We start from the raw sequence: 21524 nt of genomic DNA on the forward strand, positions 1-21524 counted from the left end.
TACACACATGGCTAGACACATGTGTATCTACACACATACACTCACTCTCAAGTGCAGCGAACACACACAAACTCAAGCTCGAGTGCAGCACACATACAGGAACTCAAGTGCAGCGTGCACACACACACATTTAACATCTTTATTTGCGTTCACATTTAACAAGACATTCTTGAACACAAATCAAGTGCAGCGCGCACACACACGCTCACATTAACAAGAAATTCTTGAACACAATCAATAGTAGATGCACAAACTTGGGAAACTCAACAAGTGTTTCAGGATACATATCACGGATACAGGAAGCAACGTCTCCTGCATATGTGGCGACTGCCAATTATCACAGACACTGAACAGAATTTTGCCAATATCTTATCAGCTCTTGGCTTGGGGCATTCCTGCAATCTGCAGGCCTCTCACAACTAATTTATGGACATTACAGGAGGCTTCCAAATATTAACACAAGCAGTTTACATTTGTAACCAAGCTGTATAATCCTTAAGACGTTGGTAGGCTACTTTAGCACCTCTTGGAAGGCCTCTGGAAGGCCTCTTCCAGCACTGTGGTCGAATGTACAACTCACTTCTAAAATGGTCACTTCTCTACTGTCCAGTCAAAAACAACATCATTTGGTGTATCATCTGAAAAGGCACCATACACACACACACACACACACACGTTTTTTTATCCTGATTAATTATTGTGAAATTAAAAAGGTGAAATTAAATGAAACACCAAGTTCATTTGACCTTATTGACACTCATGCAGGGCCGCAGGAAGGGTAGTGCGAGCGGTGCGGCCGCACCGGGCCCCGCGCTTGGGGGGGGGGGCCCGCAAAATAAAATAAAATAAAAAATTAAGTGAACAGAATCACATTTATTAAGAGTTATAAAAAGAAATATAAGCACGCGACTTCGCACCGGGCCCCGCATTTCTCCCAGACGGCTCTGCACTCATGTTTGATTTCCAGCGTCACCCTCTTCAGCAAAGAGTAGAATGTGACTGTAGACACAACATTGTCAAGTGGTGTATCTGGGTTGTGTCAATTGGTGCAACCATACAGTATTTCCCAAGAGCTATTTTCACTATTTCTTAAAACGTTTTTATTTTTTTATGTGAGCTTATCAGATCAGCTATTTTAATGTTTATGTTCATTCATAATGTATTTTAAAGTATTTTTTATAAGTTTGGGTCTCGGGGAGACCCAAACTTATAGACTTAGAGACTTTTTGTGTTTTCCCGTTGACATCCTACTTGATCATTCTACAGCGTCACGCAAAAGCATCAAAAGTAGCAGATCCACAAGCTAGAAACGCGGCTAGAAACGCGGCTAGAAACGGCGCGTTTTGAGCTTGTAGATCTGCAACTTTTGATATTTTTTTATTAGAATCCTGAAAAGTAACAGCTTTGGACTTTCCACCCGACAGACGATATTCCATGCACACTGAGCTCAGCTGACACATGACACTTAGAATCACTGTAGTGGACGTGTACTGTAAGACAGCAAGTGAGTGAAACCTAACCAGGTGGCTGGGATGCAACAGCGTGGAAAAGGCATCGCGGTACAAACGCCTCTTTGTACAAAATGACAAATGGAACAACCTCTTGACTGCTCGAGGAACAAATTAAGCCGAACAATCACAGAAAGACCATTAAGGCTAATGAGCAGTGTATAATGTTTACCACAGGCTTAATAATCAGTGTTGAGCAGAGAGAGTAGCCTAAAGGACCGATGCTGCAGGGAAAACGGGTCAACAACACAGCGTCGCTGTCGGACGGAAAGCATTGTATTGTCCATATTTCAACATTTTATGTTTTGGGGTAACGCTCCACTTTGTTGTTTCAAGTGTCGTGCAAAGGTATCGGGAATAGCAGATCGACAAGCTCACAGATAATGATCATAATAGATTGAAGCGCCTTTCATTAACCCAAGGACGCTTTACATCAAAAACAATGAACAACCAACAAACAAACAACCAAACAAAACGACAAACAACTATTTGCCATAAGCACATGCCATGTGTGAAATGGTGCCAGGTGCGAAATGGCCTCTTTTCACAAAAAGGCAAATCAGGCACTACAATGGAGGAGAAAAAAAAAAACTTTATAGTGTGAAGCATCATTTCACTCTCTCTCTGAAAATAACAGGAATAATAGACACTTGTAGATAGGCTATTTTCACTATTTTTTTAAAGAAAAGAAAGACACTTAGTGGATATTTCTGTCTGTGTGGGTTTTATAAATACTCAACAAGAGCTTGTGACTAAAAAAATATTCCATTTCCTGAAAAGTAACAGCATTGGCAGTCGGCAACGGTGACACATGCTGGCATTGTGTTCAAGTCTAGTAGGACGTTCAGTGTGGGTGTTAATGTGCGTATTGTGTGCTGCCAGGAGATGCTTATAACCTGCAGTCTGGCGGGTCAGGGTGGCTCTGTGGTGCGTAGTGTTGAGTGTCTCACATCCATACTCATAATGTATGCATAAGCAGCTCCCTAATTACATTTTAATGTGTAGTCACGAACCAGCATCCCACCGTAGCACTCCTCCTACACACACACACCTGTTCTCTCTCTCTCTCTCTGGAAAATAACAGGAAAATAATGTAGACATTTGCAGTGTAGCAAAGACACCATGTCAAACATCTCAAACAGTACGCACGCACGCACACGCGCATACACACCTGTTCTCTCTCTCTCTGAAAAATAATGTAGACATTTACAATGTAGCAAAGACACCCTTTCAAACATCTCAAACAGAGCACACACACACACACACACACACACACACACACACACACACACACACACACACACACACACACACACACACACACACACACACACACACACACACACACACACCTGTTCTCTCTCTCTCTGAAAATAACAGAAAAATAATATAGACATTTGCAATGTAGTATACACACACCATGTCAAACCTCTCTCTCTCTCACGTACACTCTCACTCACGCACACACGTTTGACTATATTGACTTCAACATTTTCGGACAGAATTGGAAATAGACGAAAAATAGCCCAAATATCTGCAAGCTCACAACGCGATGCTTTGTGAGCTTGTAGATTGGCTGCTTTGGGGCGGTCCCTGGCACACAGTATTTTCAGACGGGTGTCCGCGGCCCAAATACATACATTTGGGGGTCATAAAAAAAAGTTTGCGAGCCACTGAGTCAGTGAGGGTGACGTCACCCTCCCCCCACCCCTCCTTTCCACCTCCATAGATAATTCATTTCAGGCCCAGCGTGACAAACGCATGTCAATTAGCCAGGTTGATTTTCTCCCCTCATGAGAAGCAGCAGGCCGGCCCTCATGCCAGCGGAGCACACTGACACAGTGCATTATTTAACGTTCCTGCAGGCAGCTGCTGAGACATACCAGCCATAAGCCTGCTTTATATACTCCCGTCGTACCGCCGTGTCGCCGTCAGTGGTGGAAAACGTACTCAAATGTTTTACTTAAATAAAAGTATCAATACTGCAATGTAGAAGTAGCCTACTCTGTTACAAGTAAAAGTCCGGCATTCAAAATGTTACTTGAGTAAAAGTACAAAAGTATTGGTATAAAAATGTACTTAAAGTACCAAAAGTAAAAGTACTAAAATGTTTGAAAATAGCCGATCTACAAGCTCACAACGTGTCGCGTTGTAGATCGGCTATTTTCAAATAGCCCAGGTATAAAATAGGGCAAAAGTGGTAAATGTATGTTTTATAATATCATAATTTATATCTGAAAAGTAACTAGTAACTAAAGTTTTCAAATAATTGTAGTGGAGTGAAAGTACAATATTTGCCTCTGAGATGTAGTGGAGTAAAAGTAAAAGTTTTGGAAACTGGACAGACTCAGTACAAGTACCTCAAAATTGTACTTAAGTACAGTACTTAAGTAAATGCACTTAGTTACTTTCCACCACTGCGTGTCGCCGTGTGCTTAAAATAGTGAGTAACCCGGAAGAGTGCATGGGCACCTAAACATTGAGGTGCCCACAATGTTAAAGGAGTAGTTCACCCAAAACATGACTTATTTTCTATCAATTACACACCCCGTGAAGCCTTGAATTCATGGTGTTTTGTTTTTGTCACATTCGGATTCCTGAGCCAATAATTTGATTGGAGTCTATCCGGTAGGAGACTCCTACTGAGCAGCCACCCGGTCATCAAAGTATTGGCTTAGGAATGTGACAAAAACTAAAAAATCTCCATGAATTCAAGGCGTCATGGAGTGTGTAATTGATCGAAAATACGTCTATGTTTGGGTGAACTACTCCTTTATATCAGCCTGCTTGCTCAGGGGGTGAATTGAATCTTGACCAACAGGTCAAAATTCGTGTCAGATCAGAGTACAGAAGTCCTGACGTCACTCGTTCATCCCCTGGGTCGCGAAGTAATTCCTCTATGGAGAATAACATTGGGTCATCTTAGAATCGTCTCATATAAGAATTTTTATCCAAAAATAAACAAACCGTCCCGGCGATATTGTCAGGGAGGTGGCTCTGTATCGTTTACGATAGTCAGTCACTCATATTTGATAGTCTGTTTCTGGCGAAAATGTAACTAATTCGGCGGAAGTAACATTAGCGTTTTTCTCACCGTCAGTTGATGCTTCATATCCATAAGAGTCAAAAATTGCAGATCTACAAGCTGTATATCTGCTATTTTTGGATTATTTATATGGATAAAGGTGTAAAATTGTGAAGCTTTATTAATACATTATGTTGGGGACCCCCTGGTACCCCTCAAGGACCCCTGGGGGTCCCCGGACCCCACTTTGAGAACCAATGCTCTACCATACAGATAAGACAACATTACATTTAAAAAAATAATAATAATTACATAGTGTTGCTTTAAGTGCCTACGTCACTTTTTTTGGGTGAAATGACACCTCTCCCTTGTTGTTAAATGGGAGCTCTGATTATTGTGTGTGACTGGAGTGAGCTTGTCCTTTCGGGGATGTGTAGTGTGGAAGTACATTTTCAGTCCACCTACAGTATGCTGCCACAGTGGGTTATTAACTTTTTGTCTCCATTGTTCTTCCACACGGCCTCCTGTTCAATGCGTCACAACCTCGCCTTTTGAAAGCGAATCCACTTTGCAAGGAATTAATGGCTGCGGTGACAAAGAGAGACTAAACAGACGCCAGGATGCCTTTTGCCACAAAAAGGCCTCTTCTATCCAAAATAATTCAACTGACATTTTGAGATTAATTCATTTAAAGTAGACTGCTAGACTCAGAGGTGGAAAGGTTACGTAGAGAAGATGTTTTACTTCAAGTAAAAGTAGAAATGCCACAATATAGAAATACACTGTTTCAAGTGAAAGTCCTGTATTCCGATTATTTTATTTGTGTAAAAGTATTGGCATCAGTATATACTTTCGGTACAAAAGCTAAAGTAATCACACTTTTTCAAATTATTCAAAGTTGTGAGATTTTCGAATAAACAAGCTAGAAAATGGGGCTTAATAGGTTGATATGACTTTTCTCTTTCGCTGCTGTAGAGTGTGACTGACTCTGCTGCCCCCTGCTGTCCTGACTTCATTGCTAGAGATTGTTAGCCTGGTTCCAAACCATAGACCCCGCCCACTCTCTGAGTGGACAGCTCCACGCAGCTTCAGGCTGATAATCAGGCTAATAGATTGTACATTCAGTAACAGTTTTAAATAGCTACATAATTATGGACACCCTATTAGGGTGTCATGACACCCTATTAGGGTGTCACGACACCCTATTGGGATTTTTGCCTGACACCAGCGTTACTACTTTTGTATGACACGGTAGTATCCTCCAATAGAAAGGTTTGTATGACTGTACTATCCTCCAATAGAAAGGTCTGTATGACGGTACTATCCTCCAATAGAAAGGTTTGTATGACACTGTACTATCCTCCAATAGAAAGGTTTGTATGACTGTACTATCCTCCAATAGAAAGGTCTGTATGACTGTACTATCCTCCAATAGAAAGGTTTGTATGACTGTACTATCCTCCAATAGAAAGGTTTGTATGACTGTACTATCCTCCAATAGAAAGGTCTGTATGACTGTACTATCCTCCAATAGAAAGGTTTGTATGACACTGTACTATCCTCCAATAGAAAGGTTTGTATGACACTGTACTATCCTCCAATAGAAAGGTCTGTATGACGGGGACCACCCCGCCCTCACTGTTTATGCATTGATGGGTCAGCCTGCAGATCTAATAACTATGGGGTGGTATGAGTGGTGGTGGTAAAAAGAAAAAAAATACCTCAAAATTACCTCAGAATATGATAAATAGACGTTTTGAGGAACCTTTTTCCTGGTCCTCACGAGAAAAATGGTTCAGAGTTGAAAAATGTTTTTTTTTTTTAGAGATAATGCTTACAAGAAAATGATTCAGACTGGGGTTAGGATTATAGGATCAGACTTTTAGAGGTTGGGTGTAGGGGTTGGAATTAAGAGTTAAACAGCATGATTTACACTTAGTTGCCTGCCAGTGTCATGCGCTACAAAATAGCTGATCTGCAAGCTTGTTGTGAGCTTGTGGATCTGCTATTTTTCGGCTTTGAGCTTACGGTTGAAAATGGCAAAAATGGCATTTGCCACCCTCACTTGCTCATGTCGTCACAAGTATGGTCATACAAGTGTGTGTGTGTGTGTGTGTGTGTGGTGGGGGGGGGGTTTGTGGGTGTGGGCTCTAGGCGTGGGGAGCAGTGATTAATTAGGTATAAATAGAGCTCAGGTGTGAAACAGGCTCCAGGTGTTGGTTTGGTTCAGTTCAGATGGAACTCAGCTCTACACAGTTGCAAACAGGTAACTAAACACGTTAACCACTAACTTTTAACAGCTTTGTTTAAAATAATTCAGTTGGGGGAACTAGTCTGATTGAATGACATTGAAATGGACACATTGGCTGCGGGTACATGGACCATCATGTATTCATTCAGAATGAATTCATTCCGAATGTACTCATTCCGAATAGAGGAATCTGATCCACTCACCTGTTTACATGGGACCTGAATAAAAGTATTCCTCGTTTACATGACCAAAGCATTCATTCGGAATATAACTTTTGACATGCGCAAAGTGGTTCCCGCCTACGCCTGGGCATGGACCAGGGGCCACTACCCGGAGCAGAGCTTCCCCTGGTGGGCATGGGAGGAGGCAATAGCCCCCTTGTGCCTCCGCGGCGGAGGTCTGTCGGTCGTAGACAGGCCGGTAAGCAACGCACCGACTCCTGGCCAGGCAGCGTTGTATGCGGTACAAGCCTGTGTTCCTTTGTTATCGCCGTTTAAATGCAAAAGTAGCAGATCTACAAGTTCAGACCAGTTTCTTTTTTTGTATTGGTACCAGACACGGTAAAACGTAGGCTAGCCTATACTATTTGTCACATTTCTCATGTAGGTACGATGACGTCATCGCGCATTCGCACATGGTCATTATAATAATAAATAATAATACATAAACACCGGACCGCTCATGGTCATTATAATAATAAATGGAGAGAGAGAGTCTATGAAACAAGGCACGCTCATTTATGGCAAAAGTACAAAAGTATTGGCATCAAAATATACTTAAGTAGAAAGTATAAGCTACTCATTATACCGAGTGTCACGTTTTTTCTTGTATTATTATGAAAAAGCTTTGAAACATGCTGTAACTCATTCACTGTGACGAAAACCCTCTTTCTGCGCCGAGTAGCGTGCGGTGCGCACACGGGTGAATGCGGGGTCTGTCGCCCTAAAACACAATCGCCCCGGGTCAAAATCCAGCGACCATGGAGCGGCCGTGGTTTGGCCCGCTCAAAAGGTGCGTGGGGCGTGGTGTTTTGGGACGACCGTTCCGGCTGCCCATGTAATGAATTGATTAAGTAAAACTCATCTGTTTTCGCTGCAGCTGCGCCCTAATAATGTTGTTTTCATTTATTTTTGTTCACGTATGCAATTAAAACAATGCAGCTATTGCAGTATTGGGCCTTAACATGTGATTAAAAATGTATACGTATTTGGCCCCTCATATATAAAATAAATGTAAAATCTGATTTAAAATTGAAACTTGCAGCTGATCAATGCGTTTCTGCGTTTACGTGTGGACAGGGATAAAAAAAAAAAAAATCTTTGTCATGTGGCCAGGGATTCTTTTTAAAAACTGAGGACTAAAATACCCGTTTAGAAAAAGATCCATATAAGTGTAGCCTAGGCCAGCAATCCTCGGAGCGTCCGTTCTCCTGGACAAGTCTGGACTTAACCATTACAGGCTTATTAAATGACGCTATAGAATAGAATCATTCATTTTATCCCGCAGGAGCGACCGTGGCCGAATTAGAGATTTGATAGGTCATTTTTGGACAATTCTGACAGCACTACTAAGCACGGACATGCACAAAGTAATGCATGTATTCCAAACAGAGAGGAGTGTTTGGAATAAAGTGTTTACATGGTCAATTCCGATTGGTATATCCCGATTCAAACGGTCTATACCACCCCTCCTAACCCGAATGAAAATTCATTCGGGTCAGACTGGAATGGAATATTCTATTCCAATTGAGGTGTTTACATGAGCATTTCTATTCTGAATGAATTCATCCATTCATTGCCAAAGAAAACAACTGACAGATTACAACTTGTTCAAAATGCGGCAGCCAGAATTTTAACTAAAACCAGGATGAGAGAACATATCACTCCAGTTCTTGCTTCACTACACTGGCTCCCGGTTGTTTTTAGGATTGATTTTAAAATTATTTTAATAGTTTATAAAGCTCTAAATGGTCTGGCACCTACATACCTCTCTGACTGCCTAGAGAGATATGTTCCAAACCGGGCCCTCAGGTCTTCAAGTGCTGACCTGCTCGAGGTGCCTACAATGACATATAAAAAATACGGTGAAGCAGCATTCTGCTTTTACGGACCGACAGTGTGGAATAAACTCCCATTACACCTAAGACAGGCAGCCTCTGTCGATAGCTTTAAAGCACAGCTCAAGACCTATTACTTCACTCTTGCTTTTAGCTGATTCTTTGGTTGATTTTTAATTCCTCACTGTATTCCCTATTTTAATGTTGTTTTATGCCTTTGCTTTTGCCTTTGCTTTTATTTTATTTTATTTTATCTTTGTTTGCTTTATTGTTAAATTGGTTCTAACTGTAATTGTATTCTTGCTCTGTAAAGCACTTTGAGCTGCATTTCATGTCATGAAAGGTGCTATACAAATAAAGTTTATTATTATTATTATTATTATTCATTCCGAATAGAAGTGTATTCATTCCGAATGAAACTGTCCATGTACCCGCAGCCATTGAGGCATTATATTTTATAACAGAGTGAAGGAAACTCTTTCAATCTACTTTCTGTTCCAATGGCTCATAGTGTCATCTAAACCAATGGTTCTTAAACTTTTACATTTCAACTCTGACCGTACAACTGGAACCAAATGGACCTGTTGGGGTCGGGTCCATTTGGTTCCTTTTAGACCAGTGCGCCAATGCAAGGGTCTATTTGAGAGTGTAAAAATTGGAACCAAATGGACCCTTACCGGGTTAACTCTGGTTACAATTTGTACACTCTCAGAGTTAGACCGGTGTAATTATAAATGTGGGTGGGGCTGACAAAGCTACATCCACAAGGGCCCATAAACGTTTCCCCAAATGTGGTCATGTAGGCCTACACAATTAGACAGTGGTGTAAAGTAACTAAGTACATTTACTCAAGTACTGTACTTAAGCACATCATCTCCGCGTCATCAGTGCCCATACCCTAGGTGGGGTTGGCAAAAGGGCCTTTCTGTGTGTAGTTTGCATGTTCTCCCCGAGTCCCCGTGTTCCCTAGGGTTGGTAGGTACCCTCACCAAAACATGCAGTAATCCTGGTCACTATACTGCCTCCCCCTGGTCAGCCGGGGCGCCTGATGGAGTGGAAAGGAACTGGCTGGAATAACATGTTCCTTCCACGAGCTACGTCCAACCAGGGAAACTCTCCCCTGTCCGGTGACAAGAAGGTCAGTTGGCTCTCATGCATTGAAGGAGGCATGAGCTCGGCCCTGGCCTCCCTAGGTTGGCAGAGGGAAGGTAGTGCCCAGGATTACATAGACAATTGGCACTGGGTGTAAAAAATGGGGTTACAAAAAAAAGCACAACTTTGATGTATTTTTACTTAACTTCAGTATTTCCAATTGTCAGTACTTTACCTTCTACTCCACTACATCTCAGAGGAAAATATTGTACTTTTACTCCACTACAAATATTTGAAAATATCACTCACTCACTCACACACAAAAGCCGAAAAATAGCAGATCCGCAAGCTCACCACAAGCTTACAGATCTAAGTGTAAAACATGCTGTTTTTACTCTAATTCCAACCCCTACACCTAACCTCTAAAAGTTTGATCCTAATCCTAACAGGGATGTTTACGCGAACGGCCTTTTCCTGGGATGTTGTACTTGACATCATCAAGTGAACACAACAAATTTCACTACTGGCACCTCTGGCACTTGATGTGTTAAGTAACACCTTTGATATTATACTGCAGTTAATACATTTGATACACACAATATTACTGTGAATATTAAATGAATGAGTTGATAGATATGGTATATTTATTTATGTAATGTCACACAATTGTTTGTTACTTGTAGATCACCAGTATTGATATTTGTTGAAAACTTCTGATAAATCTTTCGGGGGGAAAATGGTTACCTTTCAATTCAGAAATGCATTGATATTGAAAACAAAATGTACATCTAAATTTGAAAAAAAAAGCACGTACTTTTGAATACTGGAATACAAATTTGCCTGAGCAACTTTCACTAGTATTTGAGTGTAGTACCGGGGTTGAGTACTTTGTCCACCACTGGTCCCGTGGCGAGGCCAAGACCACAGGGTAAACGGAACACACTCGCCCCCATTTTTTTCCGGTGCTCGCCCCCAGCGATTCTTGTTAACCTCGTACTACTACTGAGGTTAAGTTTGGGAATAAGGTTAGGTTTAGGCATAGTTTTACTGAGGTTAAGTATAGGAATAAGGTTAGGTTTAGGCATAGTTTTACTGAGGTTACGTTTAGGAATAAGGTTAGGTTTAGGCATAGTTTTACTGAGGTTACGTTTAGGAATAACGTTAGGTTTAGGCATAGTTTTACTGAGGTTACGTTTAGTGTGTTTTGGGGCGAGCGTTCTTGTATTCGACCACAAACCGTTTTGTCACAGCCAATACAAACTCTGTCCCTATACTAGACTTTCATGAAGCAGTTGTTATTGGTAATCAGGTTGCAGTTATGGCTTTAATTTGTTCCAAGCCCCATGGGAGAGAGCACACTTTCAAAGCTAAGAACACTTCTACTCGTGGTAGAATGCAAAATACACTGTTAATTTGAAAAGCAATTTTTCAAGACAACAGGCTAAGGTTAAACTTAACGATCCCACACTTTAATCAAAGTGGGATTTGCCAGACTCCACCGCTGGTACGGTACGCTGTGCATGAGCCTTCCTGGGAGCTCTCATCGGAGCTCGGAGCACGAGTACCCACCCTGTTGCTTAGTTACTGTGCCTGCAGTAAATCGTGACTCTGGTGGTCTTTGGTAAAAAATCGTCGCTGTGTCGGGTGGAAACCTCCTATCTCCATATTATAACTTTTAATGTTTTTGTTTCCGTAAATTAAGGCCCTACTTCATCATACAATGTGTTGCATAAAATTTATGATTTGAAAATAGCAGATCTACAAGCTGACAACGTGGCACGATGAGACGCGTTGTGAGCTTATAGATCAGCTATTTTCACTATTTAACATAATTTTTTCTCTAATAAAAAAAGGAACAGTTTTGGACGTACAAGGTTTCCGTCGCTGTAGGGTGGAATAACTATCTCCAAAACAACTATTGTTAAAACTTTTCGATGGTTCAATCCTATATTAAAATTGGATAATGGGAGGAGTGTATTGTCATGACATCAGGTGCAAACAAATTAGTCCGCTCCATATATATATAACCGATATGCCCATATGATGACATCAGGGATCTGCATATTGATCGGATCAGCGGTGCGATGTAGGTGTGAGGGCCGCGAGGAGGCCCGAACTCTAGATGTGAGGGCCGCGTAGGAGCCCGAACCTCTAGTATTTATACAATTAACCACTTTCACTTCCTAACTTGTTTGAATATATTTGCGTGACCGACAAAACAAGGGCATTCATTGACCAAAAAACATAAAATTAAATTAAATATGGAGATACAAGGTTTCTGCTGAACAGCAGCAACAAAATAGAGCAGACAGCTGCTGAGACAAACTGGGCTGTGTTGTAGGAAAGGGACAGACAAGGCTGAGTTTTCTATACACTCAAGTCCCAGCCTGATTTATAATTAAAAAGAACAAGAAAATAAATAAATAAAAATAAGGGTCGCCCCTACACTGGCATTACAAAGACAGGGCATTCTCACTCCCAAGGCAGCGTCACAAAAAAACACCAGCCAAACCACAAGGAACCAGAGAACTGTGGACTTTCTGTCTTTTGGGGGGATAGAACATCTTACATCTGCCTGCCAAACATGCAGTCTAGCTCACAGAGATTGAAACATCGCCCTCAGGATCAAGGTAGCCTTTGAGTCTTGTTCTCAATAAAATAATAACTCTAGTGGATCCAGAAATGCAACACTCGTCTCGCCACTATAGTCTCTCAAGTCAGATATCTCTCCCACAATATTTGAATGAGTCTGGTACTATCACCTCCTAAAGCCTAATTTATGCTCCGTCACGCGATGGTGTCATGCGCAGAGAATGGCTGAGTATAGCAGATCTAAAAGCTCACAGGTACAGCACTGTAATTGGAATGTTAAGCTGGTTACCCGTTAACAAATACACACTGCCCATGCAGCCCGTCATGATTCTTGTATTTCTACAGTGAAATGAGCTTAAGATCATGCTGTTACTATTAAAATAGTTAAAGTATTTAAATCAACTTACCATAATATCCTCTGTCAACAAAATAGCTTCAGCATAATCCAGAAAGTTCAACAATGGAGAAAAATAACCCAGCCAGCTGTTCACCTGCAATTGAAGCCCTTTTAACCCCTTTAATAAGAATTACGACCTGGCAAAATCAACCCATAGAGTGTTTACAGGAATAATCCAGCACTTTTTAGAGTATATTGATCCAAGCCGGAACACAATCGATTATTAACTCTTTGACTGTCAATGACGAGATTTCTTGTCATATTTTGCTCAATCTGGGAACCCATCGCCAAATGAAAAGGAAAAACAGCACCCTCTGCTGTTTTTTACTATCTCAGTTGGCTCTGGGAGGAAGTTGACGTAGCACCTGTGCGCAAGGAAACCGGGGTTTTGGTCTGCCTTCAGCCTTTCACTTCCGGTGGTGCGACTATGTTTTCATTCCCACTAACAATATTTCTACACGGAACACTAACACCACTTCTCCCAGAGAACATGGATCGTTTTGGTTATAAGCCCACTTGTTTCTATGATGAAAGAGCAAGTTAAAATGTGAATATCTTTCTGTGGTTTTGTCTGCTCCGAGGACGCTATTGTTAAATGAGTTTCGGTTTGTTTCGAGTGGGGAAGGATCGGCGGACACGTAAATCCTGCCCACTACATTTGATTGGGTAAAGCGCGGCCTGCTTCCTGATCTGAAGGCACGCCCACTTGTAGGCCAGTGCGTACGTGATATGACGAACCCACCCGACAGATTCAAACGCAGAGCAGAATCTGTTCTTGAGAGATTATATTTTGCTAAGGTGCAGCCTGCCAATGTTGAGAATGACGAGATCTCGTGTTTTCAGTGGTTTTCCACTAGATGGCGCTGTTCGATAACCTGGGAGTCACAATTTGACTCCCAGAGAAGCAGCAGCAAATCACGTGATCGAAAAAAACTGCCCATTCATTTCCGTGTTGTTCGATTTGGAAAAATTGCCTTTTCTCCGTTTCTGTTGCTTTTTGGCAAAAACAGCCTACTGTCCACAATTATGGAACGGATGATCTTTAAAGTGATCGGGGGATCGATCATACTGGAGATAAATATTCTAAGATTTTTCGAAGGTTAGTGAAAACACTCAAATTATGTTTTATTTCTGGCAGTCAAAGAGTTAAAATAACATGCTATGAAAATGCACGGCTTCCGATGCAGCGCGTCGTGAGCTTGTAGATCAGCTATTTTCGGCGAATGTTCGTCCACACAATAGGGGGGTCATGGTTCATGTTGTCAGAAAATCACCGTAGCATTGTGTTGTTGTAATACCACATTATTTGTGACTGTGGTGGCATGACAACACAGCAGCTCACATTCACGCTGCATTGCTGTGTCTGGCCTGACTGCACTGGAAACCCCTGAGTGCTCTTTGAACACTTAAAGAGTGTGTAAATGATTTCTTTAATTTTGTACACTTCCAGAGTTAAATGAACGCTGTGCATTTTATTGTGTAGCTCGATTCAAGCTCAGGGGTTTTGGTGTGGGAGGAAGAACACCTGCTTGTTTCTAATGCATCCCTAACACGCTTGCACTCTCTCACTCACACACACACGCACGCACGCACGCACGCACGCACACACACAGGCACAATAACTCAGTTTTCACACACAATAACAACTTACAAACATCTTACAGTTACACTCTCTCTCACACACACACACACACACACACACACTCACACCCTGAGAGGGAAATTTTCCTCTGAGATAACACGTAATATAACACACATTGTGGTATAGGTTGGGATAATAATCACATTACAACACACGCACACACACACACACAAATGAAATCCAAAACTGAGCGATCCCTTGTGAATACTTTAATATGTGGTCTGGATGCAGAAAAGAGGATGCAAGATGTCTTCAAATGAAGAGCAGTGTGATATGCAGGCTCAGTTTCTCACAAATATACACATACAAATCTAAAAACTTCAAATAAAAAAACTGTAAACATTGAAGTTATGTTTTAAGACTTTGAGCTCTTTGGAAAACAGCTGTCCGCACATGATATAACGACACTATCTGGACCTTACCCACGATGCATTGCGCGAACAGCCATAGATAGGTCTGCAACGCCAAACTAACTTCAGAAATGACGTTTAAATGGTTGTTTTCGAGACATTGTGATTACAGATATTTATGTTTAGGCATGGGTTTAGGCATGGGTTTGGCAGAACCGCCACGGAAATAGCTGATCTACAGGCTCCCAACGCGTCACAATGCGCAATGTTGTGAGCTTGTAGATTTGCGGCACAACACAGGCGTACGATATGTATAAATTAAGCATACAGTATTGTTGCTGTCGGGCAGAAACCTTGTATCTCCATATTTCAACTTTGTTTTTGTGGTAAATTAACGCCCTACTTCATCATACAACAGAGTCGCACAAAAGTATTGAAAATAGCAGATGCGACGCGTCGTGATAGGCTAGATTCACTATTTAAAAATGTTTTTAAAATAGTTAATTAAAAAGGAACGGTTCTTGGCGTACAATATTTCCACCCGACAGCAACGATATGGGCCTAGGCTACATTTGATCATTTTCGCCTATAACGACATGCCCTAAATAGGGTCACCGGGGTTCATGCGGTTAGGGCAGGGGTAGGCAACCTGCTGCTCTAGAGCCGCATGTGGCTCTTGGGCCCTCTGCCGTGGCTCCCAGTTGCTTGGGCAAAGAAGTATGCAAAGGAATAAGAGGTTTTCTTTCTGTTTTTTTTTTACTTTAGGCATAAAGTTAAGTTATTAAAGTAGAGTTATTAGTAAAGAAAACATGTCGCCCATACACCAGATAAAAATAAGAAACTAATCATTGAAGGAAAATAAATAATTTATTAATGCTTGGTTTGTTTGCTTTCACCACCAACGTTGCTGGCTTACTGGTATACTAAGCACACAAAAAAAGCTGCTCGAGACAGATTTTTAATCATCTTTAGGGCCAAATATTGCTCTTTTGATAATAAAGGTTGCCTACTCCTGGGTTAGGGCCACCAGACATTGCGGTAGCACTGGAACAATGCCTTGCAGTAGTCAGAGTTAAAGTATACTATGTAACTTCTCTAGCCATCTGTTTGTAAACAAGGATTCAAACTTGGGGCGCTCGCTCTCTTGCATTTCGCTCGCTTGGCATCTCCATCACATTCTCCATTGCATTCACGCCGGAGTGTAAAATAAAATCCCTTTGAACACAACCTTGCACCGTTATTGTCTGGAAGCTCTCAAAAGGTAATAACCAAATACGTCTCCATCCATCTACCCAAACAAACAGTCAAAACACCAAAACACACTGAGAGGGCAGTGTGTTTCTGCTGGTAAACGCCACCACACTACTCCCTGTGGCTGATAACTGCTGGTATAGATGGAAATGATGGGTTAATTTTTTTTTACATATTGCTTTATGTAAACACAGGGAAAAGTTACATGACATCACCTTCTTAATGGCCCACGTAATTTTTTTAAGTTTAAAAAAAAAATGAAACAAAACAAACTATATGATATGTCTTAATTGATTTAGTTGATTAGTTGATTTTTAATTCCTCACTGTATTCCCTATTTTAATGTTGTTTTATGCCTTTGCTTTTGTTTTGTGTGAGTGGAAGAGAAAGTCACGGTAGTTAAAAGACAAGAGTCTGATAACTCCATCCGGAGGATTTAGTGAATTATCCTCTGGGGCACGTCGACACGTGGTGGACCCTCCAGGGCAGATCCTTTTGTCTATGTTTATTCTATATATCTTGTATAACCCCGATATCATTCTCAGGGGTGTACGGTGTGTGGTTTGGATGTGATAAGTTAGCAGATCCCCTGGGCTAGTCCACACGTGGTAAACATGGTGAAAATATATTACTAAGGTGTAATATTACTAAGTGAAAATATATTACTAAGGTGTAATATTGACAATTGTGTGAAGATATATTACTAAGGTACACAAGGTACACATGTAATATTGGCAATTGTGTGAAGTGTGGATATTTCTTTAGCTGTGTTGTAGAGGACAGTGGCCACTACATTTAAGTTATATCCATTTGTGTTGTAGTTGTGTAGTGGCGAGGGCCACTGCATTTTACTGCATTTTACTGCTTTTATTTTATTCTATTTTATTTTTGTTTGCTTTATTGTTAAATTGGTTCTAACTGTAATTGTATCCTTGCTCTGTAAAGCACTTTGAGCTGCATTTCATGTCATGAAAGGTGCTATACAAATAAAGTTTATTATTATTATTATTATTATTAATCGTTTCACCCAAAAAGTTTATAACAATATAAGACTATTGACATAAAAATTACACTGTCTGCCAGTTATGAAACATAAGAGGGTTAAATCTATTTTGACTTAGGCAATTATAAACCTGACTTAGGCCAAATTATTTGTGGAGTAACTGACTTACTCCAGCCTTAGGCAATTTTTTGGCCTAAGTCACAAAAAAGTGGCACAATTCACATGTTATGTCACTCTTGAGATAGGCCATTATACTAAAGGGGTCGGGGAACAGCATGATCTTTTCAATTAGGATTTAGACGATTTTACAAGAGGTGGCCAGTGTCATGAAGAGCTGATTTAGGCAAAAATATCATATACCTCAAAAATCGATAAAAAACAAATAATAAAAAAAAGACAAAGGTTGGCCTGGGGTTCTACTTTTAAGGATATGGCAATGTAACAGCGGCATTTCTAACCCTGATGTAAAATCCCATGTAACCCAGCAGGAGCACAATCCCCTGAAGGTCTGGTATCAATCACTGTGTTCTGGCTCTGGTAACTAAAAACTGGGCTGTCACTCCTGCTGCTGAAATGGTTCCATGTCTCCCCCCTAACATCACAGGCTTGGAAACAAAACAGGCAACATGCCTCGCAAAAAAAAAAGAGGAGTCCCTCAGGGCTCTATACTAGTGTATTTTCAGTTTTCGCTCGACATTAAATACGGTTGCTGAAAATAGCCGGCGCATTGTGTTCCCAGAAAACGGATGATGGGGGTTTAAGAGGCGAAGTAGAGCCCAGCCCAATATACTGGATCAGTCGTTATATAACTTTTTTGTTTGCTCATGAATTTTTCTAACTGATTTCAAGAAAATACCCGTCTAAACATCGATGATCGGTAGTCTAGGAGTAGTGATAGGTCTTCATTCGTGAGCGATTAGTTCAAAGTGATTTGGTCACTTCCTCAAACGTATATCGTTCCTCGAATCGTTAATTTAAGTCGGGGCAAGTGCGGAACGGTGGACGAATTATTGGAACTAATCTTTTGTTTTGGTGAACAGGAACAAAATGACTCGAGTCAACTGCAATGAATGATAATTCTCATCACTCTCTAGGAGTCTCCAAAAAATCTGGTTTCGGCATCGGAACCCCAAAAAACACTGGAGGAGCAACGCAGCCACTCGGTGCTTTCCAACCCCATGCAGAAAGTTCTCCAGCAGATGTGGAATAATCGTTTGAATTATCAGGATTATTCTATCAGTGCTTTTGGTGGCAAGAAAGCATTTATCTGTCGAGGTCGTGACGAGGTCCCCTGCATGCTGCTTGTGGCACGATGGTCGGATGAGGGAGGCAGAGGTTGAGGAGGGGCACGGTGGTCGGGTGGTCGTGGGTGTAGGCTCTACACCACTCGCTTCTCAGCCTCTCTTTTTTGGCTCTCTTTCTGGCGGTAATGGAAGAGGCTGGTGGTGTCCAACTCGCCGGCGTAGCTGACGGCCTCTGCAAAGAGCTTCACCACCTGAGGCGCACACACACACACACAGTCAATATGTTTTCTCCAATCCCGCAGGGCGCAGCGATCCCATCTAGGCATTTATCAGATGGTCTTACAGTATATAGAGTGACTTACAAAGGGCGGGCAAAGGGGTCCTTGAGGGAGTTCCAGGGGGTCCCAAGCTAAATGATAGATATTTAGGAACCAAATTTACTCTCTTATGGGGGTCCATCTTTTTAATGTGCGTCTGCGGGCTAATAAGTGTCAATTTGGGGGTCCTTGACATGAAAAAGTTTGAGAACCACTGCCCTAGTCAACCGACAACAGGGCAAGTTGCCAGGTAAATAGGGTGCAAAGAAAACAATTGAGTAGGCAACAATGTACTAGGATAGCAGGCAGACACAAAACCCAGCATCTGTTTAAATAATATAACAAACTCATCTGTGGGCAAACAAGCACACATGCATCTAAATTATGTATATGATTAGCATATCCCCTGTGAAGTAAACATAACGTCCTGTAACTAGCATATATCTAAATAAGCAACAAGTACAGATGCAAATGAATAAGCAGCAGAGGAGTCAGATTCTCCTCTCTCCTTGTATCTCGTCACCTTGACCACACATGTTAAGAATATTAATTAGCTAGCATATTGTTTAGAAAGATGCTAGGTTTGATGTTTGCTGCTTTGTTAAACATCAAACCTAGGTACACCGACATGAAACTTTATTTTCTGTTTATTAAAGAGCTGAAGAGAAGTTATTGGAACAAACACCCCGAAATATCACAGTATAAACAAACACTCTATCGCAGGGGTCTTCAATGTTTTTCAGACCAAGGACTTCTTAGCTGAGAGAGAGATGAAGCAGGGACCCACAATATCTTATATTAAAATTGTGTTGCAGATTAAACTTTTTTCATAGATTTCATAGATAGCTTTGTAAGCTTCATAGCTAACAGCAGAATCTGTCAGCACCACTGCCCTAAACATGTAGTGTTGTTGTTAGTAGGAATAAACACAGAAGCACCTCAAATTAAATATGTATGTGCCCAAAAGTCAACACATATTAAAAAAATATATATATATATGTATACTGTATGTGTATGTCGAACAATCTATTGCTTGTATGCATATTATAGACCTGATGCAAATTCAACTGATTTTTTGTTATTTTGGAGTGGAATTATTAGATCCCTCTGCGTATTTGCTGTGTGGCCACAGTTTCGCCTATTGGGCTTTCATGCCAACTCCAATGTCGCGCGCTATTCATTTATAATATAGACCAAATCACAGGATGTGAAATCTAGCTGTGTCCATTACCCCATTTCCAATTCCGATGAAGGACAGTGGAGGGTTCGTCCAAAGGACAGATTCTCCTCAGTAATCAATAAAGCTCTGATAAAAAAATATCGGATATTGGCGGATTCCAGCATTAGCTTTTTACCTCGGCAAAGGTGAGTGAGCAATTGTTCAGTAGAAAGGGCTTATATAATATCCATTCCAAGTTGTATTAGCCTTTGGTCGTGAAGTTAAACTTTGTACACAAACTTCTTATTCTCATTACACGTGAGAGTCGACCATTTACATTATTAACGTTCGCTTGCGCTGATCTACAAGTTATCAAGTGGGTGCGTCCCGCTGCATTGTAAGCTTGTAGATCTGTCCATTTTTCGTCCGATGTAGGACGTTTATGAGCGTCAGTGCATGAGCGTTCCTGATCATGAGCGTGCGTCTACAGTATATTCAACATGGAGTGGCAGGCTGGCTAAAAACCTGGTTTAAAAGGTTGTTTCAACCCATCAATTACTTTTTGCCAGACGGTCGTAACTACAGGCATCTGTACTATAGAGCGTTTCCGAACTGGAAAAAAAGGAAAAAAATAGTTATGTTTATCGCAAACGCGTTAGTTCCAACGCTGGCAGTGTGTGAGTGTCCTACCTGGTAGTTGGTGATGAGGGGGACTCCATGGTCAACGGCCATCCTACGAATCAAGAAGTTGTCCCGTAGGTGCCGGCTGTTGTTATTGGGCAAGTTGACCACCAGGTCAATATGGCCCTCGTTGATTAGACTGTTAACATGTACACACACACACATTTTTTATTTCTCTATTTGGTAAAATCAAAACATATCAGAGTCAAAATGCAAAGTCAAAATGCAATGCAAGTTCATGATCATAATTGACTGTATAAGCTATACACAAGCAGACTACCAGTTATGAATATATTAGCCTCGATCTCCAGGCTTTTATTGTTTAGTTTTGCTAAAAAATAAAAGCCTGGCCCAGCGCGTCGGTGTACTCGGTATGAGGAAGTGTTTCACTTCCCAACCAACCAGAGTGCAGTGGGCGTCGCTTTTCCATATTAACTGACTGCCAATAATGGCAGACACAGAACAATATTTGACTAACTGTTTTATCCCTTCTTGTAGCCAGTCCGACAATTTGTAGTCCTCGCACACACATCTTATTATGGACATGCCCTAAGCTGGCAAATATCAAAAGCACACACACACACACACACACACGACTGCCCACTGAGATGAAAAAGAATACATGGTTAAACAAGATGAAGGCCTTTGACTGAAGCAGACACACACACACACACATGTAGTATGTGTATAATCATCAGACACACAGACACATGTATACACACTCTAGCGCTGCTATTTAAGATTTTTTCCCTTCATTTATAAATCTGTCAGTTACTTCTTGGATTTATTGGTCAGTGTGAATTAGTCTTTGTGATTAATTTAGACCACAGAAGTACACAACGATGGTAAATGCTCATTACATTGTAAAGTTATCAGTACTCTTAAACAGACATCCTAAAACTACAATATTGTCTCTGTCGGTTGGAAACCTCATATAATGTCCAAAACAGTTTCTT

The 21524-nt window shown here is 41.1% G+C and overlaps 1 protein-coding gene across 1 annotated transcript in view; it reads right to left on the minus strand.

Annotated features, from left to right (window-relative positions):
* Positions 1 to 17644: 17644 nt before the first annotated feature.
* The window catches only part of cps1 (carbamoyl-phosphate synthase 1, mitochondrial), a gene marked incomplete at its 5' end in the record, with an annotated part of 88337 nt that continues 84457 nt past the window's right edge, over positions 17645 to 21524 (minus strand). The window contains 2 exons of the mRNA XM_080412246.1: positions 17645 to 18662; positions 20578 to 20707. Coding sequence (XP_080268372.1) covers positions 18546 to 18662; positions 20578 to 20707 — 247 coding nt within the window. The 3' untranslated portion in view covers positions 17645 to 18545. The remainder of the gene's footprint in view (positions 18663 to 20577; positions 20708 to 21524) is intronic.

This window comes from Gymnoscopelus braueri (assembly GCF_963280865.1).
Source record: "Gymnoscopelus braueri genome assembly, chromosome: 18".
Taxonomy (NCBI): domain Eukaryota; kingdom Metazoa; phylum Chordata; class Actinopteri; order Myctophiformes; family Myctophidae; genus Gymnoscopelus; species Gymnoscopelus braueri.